Raw genomic sequence first — 9,617 nt, forward strand, 5'->3', positions numbered from 1 at the left:
TCCGTCCGATATTTCTCCGTAAAGACCGTGCAATCAGGGTTAATAAAAAGTTTATTATCTGGAATAACGCGTGTATTTACAAAAATGAAAATAATCAGCCACTTCACAGAACAAGGTGCTAATGATGTCATATGGAAAAATGGCATAGCATTAGTCAACTATTTGAAACTTTAAGTGCTTCCGATCCATATCTGTATTTATACGTATTTTGAATTTGAAATCAAGTTCTGTTTTTAGTAAAATCTGGTTCGCAATATGACTTGCCGTTGGACTCATTTCCCGAAAGACAGCAGCAACTTCATGAACAACGCTCAGATACACAAAAAAAAATGCCAACAAAGAGAACAGGTAATTACTGTAATCTTAATTTATTTAATTAATAATATTTTTTAGAATATTGTTTGAGACCATCAAGATCACGACCGTTTTAAAATGTATTCCTGCTTGCATGTGTCTCTTTGTACAACCTCCCCTTTTAAGCTCGGTCTGTTAAAAAATACCTCGTTCCGATATTTCTCGGTAAACAGAAAGCAGGCAAGGTTAATAAAAAGTTTATTATGTGGAAAAACGCATTTATTTGCAAAGATAAAAATGATCAGCTACTTCTCTACTAGACTGTACAGTTATCGCTCATCAGATATTGTCAAATATTTAGTGGAACAAGGTGCTGATTTAAATTGGAAAAATGACATAGCATTACTCAACTACTGAAAAAATCAAGTGCTTCCTTATCCATAATTATACGTCGTGTTTTGAATTTGAAATAAAACTCTGTTTTTAGTAAAATCTGGTGCGCAATATGACTTTCCGTTGGACTCATTTCCCGAAAGACAGCAGCAACTTCATGAACAACGCTCAGATACACAAAAAAAACTGCCAACAAAGAGAACAGGTAATTACTGTAATCTTAATTTATTAAATATTATCTTTTAGAATATTATTTGAGACCATCAAGATCACGACTGTTTCAAAGCTATTTCTGCTTAAATCTTTTCGTACAAACCTTGCTTTTCGGGCTTGGTTTGTTCAAAAATAACTCCGTCGGATATTTCTCGGTAAAGACCGAGCAATCAGAGTTAATAAAAAGTTTATTATGTAGAATAACGCATGTATTTACAAAGATAGAAATGATCAGCCACTTCTCTACTAGGCTGTACAATATCGCTCATCAGATATTGTCAAACATTTAGTGGAACAAGGTGCTGATGATGTCAATTGGAAAAATGGCATAGCATTAGTCAACTATTGTAAACATCAAGTGCTTCCATATCTGTATTTATACGTATTTTGAATTTGAAATCAAGTTCTGTTTTTAGTAAAATCTGGTTCGCAATATGATTTTTTGCTGGACTCATTTCCCGAAAGTGAGCTGCAGCAACTTCATGAACAACGCTCAGGGATACAAAAAAAACTGACAACAAAGAGAACAGGTAATTGCTGTAATCTTAATTTATTTAAAATTAGCTTTTAGAATATTATATGAGACCATCGAGATCACGACCGTATAAAATGTATTCCTGCGTGCATGTGTCTCTTTGTACAACCTCCCCTTTCGAGCTCGGTCTGTTGAAAAATACCTTGTTCCGATATTTCTTGGTAAAGACAAAGCAGGCAAGGTTAATAAAAAGTTTATTATGTGGAATAACGCATTTATTTGGAAAGATAAAAATGATCAGCTACTTCTCTACAAGACTGTACAATATCGCTCATCAGATATTGTCAAATATTTAGTGGAACAAGGTGCTGATGTAAATTGGAAAAATGACATAGCATTACTCAAATACTGGAAAAATCAAGTGCTTCCATATCCATATTTATACAAATTTTGAATTTGAAATAAAACTCTGTTTTTAGTAAAATCTGGTTCGCAATATGACTTGCCGTTGGACTCATTTCCCGAAAGACAGCAGCAACTTCATGAACAACGCTCAGATGCACAAAAAAAACTGCCAACAAAGAGAACAGGTAATTGCTGTAATCTTAATTTATTTAATTAATAATATTTTTTAGAATATTGTTGGAGACCATCAAGATCACGACCGTTTTGAAATTTATTTCTGCTTGTATCTTTTTGTACAAACCTCACTGATCTCTCGCTGACCACAGAAAGTTCGGTTATTTCATTGCTACAATAAATATTCGTAGCGATCACATGTTCGTGAACACTTATTTTGAATGATAAAACCATTCAATCTTTTCAGAATCTTCGAAACGAAGTGTGCCTATTTCAGGTAATATCCATAATACAAAAATACCTAATTTATCATGTGTTTGCACATGTCACACATCACGTATTTTTATTGGTAAAACTCTTCCATCATTCCAGATTCTTTGAAACTGGATTTTCCTTTTTCAGGTATTAATATTTTTTGAAAATGATCTCAACGAAAATGAATTGTCGCCTGTCGCTGTGACTTTGATCAAGTTATTTTGAACATTACAGGCACTTGTTAAGCATGCGCGTTTCTCGCTTTGCATCCTAACATCTGAAGATGGAGTTAATCTCCGAAACGTTGTAACAACAGTATCTTCATAAACTCATATGTAACAATATAAATGATTCAATGCAATATAGCCGCCATTATTATGTATAAAGGGATGCCACGTACAACATGACTCTGTAATTTATAGCAATGCTTTAAAAATGAATGGGCCAATGTTTTTAACAACTTTAGAACTAAATTGTTTCTTATGATACGTTTTTAATGCGCAATGTGAGAGACTGTCTTTAAAGAATTGTGTGTGGCAGTAATGATAGTAATCTTCCATCTTCTTTTCTCAGAAGACCTTCGAGAATATGACAGTTGTTTTGAAGATAAAATTTTTTTCAGAAGAAGCATACGTGGAAATCTCCAAAGGTATACAAAAATTCGGGTCTTCAACATATTGAAAGAGATACTGTACTAAATAATTATACAATCACAGAGATTGAAGAACTGATTTAAAAAAGCATCCACTAATAGTGACGAAGACACTAAAATGCATGTATTTGGACAAACATTTTCTTACGTTACTTTATCCCAACTGTTTTTACAGTTTGGAACATTTATCCGGACAAATTCGAATATAAATGTGTCGTGAATTTTAACAATTTTCAGGAAAAGGTTTAAAATTTTCATTTGTTTCCTCAAAGATTCCTATTATACACGTTCCATAGAGTCAAAGAGGATAAAACAGATGAAAAAAACAAAGAAGAAAAATGTGAGACAAAAAAGAGAATTGGTCTTTGGGATGTTTTCACAAATTCGACGAGGGTCAACTTGGAAAGTGTAAAAGATTTAGTCGAAAATGGAGCTGATGTAAACAGTACTAATAATTTCGGTAAAACTGTGCTCTTTGTTGCTGCAAGATCTGGTTTTGTAGAAGTCACAAAATATTTAATAGAACATGGTGCTGATGTTAATTGGAAAGATAATTTTGGCTCGACACCTCTTAGCCATGCTGTACAATCTTACTCATTGGAAATTGTCAAATATTTAGTGGAACATGGTGCTGACGTCGGTTGGAAAGACACAAACGACAGACCTCTTCTCTTCTATGCCGTACAGTACGACTCACCAGATATTTTCAAATATTTAGTGGAACAAGGTGGTGATGTTAATTGGACTGATCATAATGGAAAGCCACTTTCCTATTATGCTGTAAAATATCAGTCGTTAAATACTGTTAACTATTTAATAGAAGGAGGTATGGATGCGAATTGGAAAGATAGTGACGGGAAACCACTTCTCTACTATGCTGTCGAATACAATTCATTAGACATTGTCAAATATTTAGTGGAACATGGAGTTGATGTCAATTGGAAAGATGATAACGGTAGAACACTTTTGGACTATGCTGAAGAGTTTTTTTCATTCGAGATTGTCGAATATTTATTGAAACTTGGTGGTAAAGATAAAGGTAATTTAAACGGCCTTTAAACAATAAAAATATATCGTATATTTTTTTAATATATTTCGTTGCTCCTAAGGTGGACGTTATTACTACACCCCTGTGGCTGGTTGTTCAAAAGGTGGTTAACGCTAACCCAGGGTTAAAGATGCCTGACCCATGATTGATTTGTGCTGCTCATAGCCAGGTTATCGTTAACCCTGGGTTAAAATTAAAAAAATTAACCGTGCTAGCTAGGTGGTTTAACTTTTTATCCTGGGTTAACTTCGATTTAAGATGGATGAATAAGGAGAGTAAACACGTAAACACGTATAATTCCTCATGAATTAAACACTTTTGAATTGTTTTTCGAACATTTTTAGGCTCCCATGGCTTCTCAATTTTTAGGCTCCTACGGCTAAGCAGCGAAGAGTTTATTTCTTTGATATTTGAAAAGTTGGTGGCAGGGTTAAACACTTAAAGCATGATGGTTGGAAACACAATTTAGTGTTACAACTGTCGTCCAGTTGTAAATAAAGAAACGCTTAATTTTTTTTTACATTTTGAACAGTCATAGGGATATCGAGTACGAAATTAATCAAGAATGACGAATCTCGTGCTCGTAGACGTACTGGTAGTCACTACTAAAGCTGCTTAACAATTACTAGTGCAATGTTGATAAAATTCCTGAAAAGTTCTCGCCTTCAAAAATCGCGCAAATTTAGCCCCCCCCCCTTTCCCGATCGAAGCATGCCTTGTGCGCAGATACAATGCGCAAGCCCGAAAAATTATTTACGATGCGCAAAATAATTTATTCTTACTTATTATATTTCAGCTCTGATTGGTCCAAAAGGAGGCGTTATCCAGAAAGACGACGTCACACTTCAGTTGGAAGCTGGTTGCTTGACCGAGGACACAGAAATTACTATAGCTACAAAACCTGAAAAAGATTTCGTCCCTAAATCAGTAATAGACTTGGGTGTCGTCGATGCTTTCTTAAGTGCTGCTGAATTTTTTCCACATCGCCTAAAATTCCTAAAACCAGCAGTTCTTACCATTCCATTCGAAAAGCCTGACTCCGATGCACAACTTTTCATCCTTCATGGCTCTTACAATGATATTTACGAAAAGATCGTGTGGGAAGTGGTGACTAATGGTATCGACAATGACGTGGACAATGACGGAGTGGTAAATTTAAAAATTGCCGGTTTCTCTTGGTATAATGCCATTTTGGCGTTGCCGGCAAAGTTAGCTCGAGTCGTTTCCCATTACAACTGCTCCTTTGTTTGCCGTGCCTACGCATTGTACCGCAGACAACCTTCACTCAGAACTATTGACATTGCCGTTGTTCTGATTAGCGAGTTTGTTGATGACAATAACGAAAAAGATATCGAACAGTTGAAGGATCATTTTGTTCGAGGTTACCACATCGGAGAAAAAGGAGAGTTGAAACGTGTCCACACTGATCGTCATTTTCAAATATGTTTATATTTTCCAGGAGTTGAAGGCAGTTCTATCTCTTTCAAGATAGATCAGACTCAACTGGATTCTGATGGTTATGCGATTGATGATTTTGAAGGAATTACAATAGATAATCCAGCAAATGGAAGGATTGAGATCAGCGATGTAATCGAAACTACCTTGCTGTGGAGATTAACTTTAAGTAGAAATTGGCAAAAGACCATTGGTAATGGTAACTTTTAATTATTCTGAATATATTATTGCAAAAATACCACCCTTGAAAAACATGAGGGTAATATTATATGTCAAACGAGGGCCCCTAAGGTCGTCGGGACCACGAGGTTTCTCGGGCTTTGCCAACGCCGTGCAAGGGGAGAAGTCCCACGCCATTATTTTACCTTTTATTCTTTAATTTTTTGCAATGTCATGCTTGCGACAAGCGCTGAGTCTTTTAGTTTAAAAGTTTTTACTATTGAAAATACATTCTCCTGTGGACCTCAAAGTCTTTTCCTAGTAATACTATTAAACTAAGATTAGTAAGACTGAAGATTCCATTAAAAACTGCTTTCCGCGCTTTCGAAGATTACTGAAGTACGGTACTGTCCAGAAATAACCTAATACTGCGGTTCGGTTTGGTCGCGGTTCAGTTGCGGTCGACCGATAGAAACCGCAGATGACCGCAAATGTTTCCAAATGGAATATTAGTAACTGCTCAGAACGACAATTTACACAATAATTATATCGAAATCTTCTTAAAAAATGTCAGGGTAAGTCAGTCCGAGTTTCGACCGAGGTTCCACCGAGGTCTCATCGCGGTTCGACATCGGTCTGACCTCGGTTCAAATTCAACTGGGCAGTACTGTATTTACTGATCTTCGTTACAAGTGCAGATTTATGTCGATTCGTATTATCTCCGTGACATGTTATTATTTCTTTATTCCACATTTTCTTTCAAAATTTTAGCACAAGCCTCAACCACGGAACAATTACCAGAAGGTATGCGTAACATTGTTTTTAAATTGAAATGTCCGGATTAAACTTTTAAACTTTTTCTATGCAACTTTTCCTTGCCTAGCCTTTGCCGACTAATTGTTAAATGACCGATGTGGCTCGACCAATCATGAACCAGAATTTTCGATACTCACATTTGTAATTATTCCGCATTCATACGAATATTTCTTCCTTGCATTTCCAGTTGTATGTCATGCCACTAAGCTCACACATAAAGAAATAAGTCGAATAAGCAGAGAGGTTGGGCTTGACTGGGACGGTCTGGCAGGACTCATGGATATTCCGTACTATGAAAGCGAAGAGATTAGATTCAACTGCACGAAATTTTCTTCAAGAGGTGAACAAGTTCTCCTACTTTTCAATGAAAGCCACTCGTTTGATCGGCGTATTTTCAAAAGGTGTTTGGATGAATTGGGACGAAAAGATTTGAAAGACATGCTGCTTCCGATGGAGAATGAGGTAAACGTTTTCTAGCGCTATAATTGTATTCATGCTATGCATACATATCTAAAGTGCTTTCATTCTCGCTGAAGATAATTATGAGTCTAAGATTTTTTATATAGCTTTACCTTGATGATTGTTATATACTATGGCCTGAAATGTATAAGAAAAATTCTTGTCGAAGTAACAATGAACGAAAATTAGTATACCACAACTCAATTCTCGAAAATGTTACTGAATAGTTTCTTTTCTGTTCAACCTTTTTTTCTGGTAGTATCACTTAATAAAACACGCATCGAAATTTGATTCATAATTAAATATTTGCCGAAAGTAGCTGGGTTCTTCATCAAGGGCCGATTGTATCAAGCCCATTTAGCTTTAACGGTGGATAAGTTCAAAATAGAAAGCAAGACTATCGTTTTATTCAACAAGCGAACTATAAATGTCTTTGACCTTAATACAAAGATACTGTTTACAACTATACATACTCAGTGCATAATATTCAAGTTAACTCATTCAAGAGAGATGATAAGAATGTTATTTAATTTTGACTTATCCACGTTTAAGTAAACGGGCTTGATACAACCGGACCCTGTGTTGCATTGTCGCAGGTTTTTTAACTACAAGCCATTGCCTGAAGATGCATTTTCCCAACTACATCTATTTGTTTAAATATATTCGATGCGTAACCAGGGTTAATCATATTGAGAAATATATAGACGTTCTCTGGTTAAAATATTTATTATTTCACGAGCTTTCGACTGTCAGTCTGCAGTCTTCAGCGGGTGGAGAAAGTGGAAGTGTTGCAAGATACAGGGTTTACGCAGATATATAGAGATTTAAATAGAGATATAAGGATTTGAATAGAGATATGGATTTTAAATAGAGGTATTGAGATTTGAATAAAGATATAGAGGTTCAAATAGAGTTATATAGAGATTTAAATAGAGATACAAAGATTTAAATAGAGATAAAAAGATTTGAATAGAGATATAAAGATTTAAATAGAGATATGGAGTTTCAATAGAGGTATAAAGATTTGAATAGAGATATAGAGGTTCAAATAGAGTTATATAGTTATTTAAATAGAGATATAGAGATTCAAAAAAAGGTATAGAGATTTGAATAAAGATATAGAGATTCGAATAGAGATATAGAGATTTAAGCAAAGGTACAATATATAGAGATTTAAATGGAGATATAGAAATTTAAATGGGGCTATAGAGATTTGAATAGAGATATAGAGATTTAAATGAAGATATAGAGATTTGAATAGAGGTATAGAGATTTAAATGGAGCTATAGAGATTTGAATAGAGATATAGAGATTTAAATGGAGCTATAGAGATTTGAATAGAGATATAGAGATTTAAATGGAGCTATAGAGATTTGAATAGAGATATAGAGATTTAAATGAAGATATAGAGATTTGAATAGAGATATAGAGATTTAAATAGAGATATAGATGTTTGAATCATATGAAATTTTTAAAAGGCTGTCAATCTGTTATCGTAAAGTGATCTATATTTTATATAGAACAATGGTATTGAATGATATGAAATGAAGTGGTATCGTACGACACTTCATATATGAAAAAATAAATGTGTGTTCTGATTATGATTAGTTATCATATTTTCTCATCACAGGATGGAACTGAAACTACATTATCAACACAGACGCAAGGTTTTCTGGAAGAACAATTGGTAACAACACCTCTTTCACCTCGAGAATTGTACAGACTGAGCCGGCGTGTTGTGGACTGGAACTGTCTTGCTGGTCTATTAAACATTCCAGCTGCCGAGAGGAGCAACATTCGATCTTGTGACAGATATTATGATGACCGCAGTCGAGCTGAGAAGATATTATCAATTTTCAACCGTAGAGAAGAGTTTTCACGGGAGCAGCTAGCTCGCTGCTTGGATGAAATCAAGCAGAATGATTTGATAGGACCAATTTTAAACGGAGATTGGAGGACCTTGGTCATTCCATGATCTTCTGGTTGAGTTATTAACAGTAAAACACACACAACTTTGAGCCCAGACTAAGGGTTTTTTTTAAAAAGGAATTTTGCGCGTTTCAGATAAATATCCCTGGCTTTTTGGTACATGGAAAAGCGACTATCGACCCTAATACAGAAATATAAATCCACTCGTGTTTTCATCTACCAAGACTGGCTGATAAAACTGCTAAGATGTTAAAAAACTATAATTTCTCTACCCAGATATAGTTGCAATTGATGAACCAGGCGGGAATCGTAATATGAATATAAAGAATATAATACCCATCAAAAAATACGAAGAACAGCCATAATACAAATTTTTTCAATACAATTTAATATAAGTTGACGTTTGGTCTTACATATGACATAATTATAGGATATGGGTAATTATAACTATTAACAAAAACAAATTTACAAGTGTGAGAGTGGACTGGATCAGAGTAGAAGCTGAGGAACAGAACCTGTATAATTATTTAGACAAGGTTTATACCTGGAGATGAGAATTAAGGCTTTTGCGAACAAGAAGTTGGTTTGGGGAAAGGGCATGAAGGTAGAATTTTGAACTCGTCTAGCGAAGCAGTATGACCAGTACTGTTGAGGTAGGAAAATACGCTGGATTGCACAGAAATAAACCGCACCGCCATTGACACTGAACACTTGGATATTTCTGCCCTCACAGGTCGAAAAAGCGGTAGCCCTGTATTTATTGCTGGCCTATTATATTTTTCTACGATTCTCACCTCAAGTCTCACTTTGGCGTTTTTGTTTTGGCGTTTGTCTTTTTGTCGTGTTAATCTTCTATGGCAATTTGATTTACACCGAGAGGTTGCAGTTGA

General features: G+C 35.1%; 1 protein-coding gene across 1 annotated transcript; it reads left to right on the forward strand.

The window, feature by feature from the left end:
- The first annotated feature begins 6,545 nt into the window (after positions 1-6,545).
- LOC114519851 lies at positions 6,546-8,904 on the forward strand. The gene is made up of 2 exons (XM_028540033.1): positions 6,546-6,801; positions 8,429-8,904. Exons 1-2 carry the CDS (start codon positions 6,616-6,618, stop codon positions 8,771-8,773), a joined length of 531 nt encoding a protein of 176 aa, XP_028395834.1. The 5' UTR covers positions 6,546-6,615; the 3' UTR covers positions 8,774-8,904.
- The last annotated feature ends 713 nt before the right edge of the window (positions 8,905-9,617 follow it).

This window comes from Dendronephthya gigantea, unplaced genomic scaffold (assembly GCF_004324835.1).
Source record: "Dendronephthya gigantea isolate DGI-Jeju-01 unplaced genomic scaffold, DenGig_1.0 000014F, whole genome shotgun sequence".
Classification (NCBI taxonomy): domain Eukaryota; kingdom Metazoa; phylum Cnidaria; class Anthozoa; order Malacalcyonacea; family Nephtheidae; genus Dendronephthya; species Dendronephthya gigantea.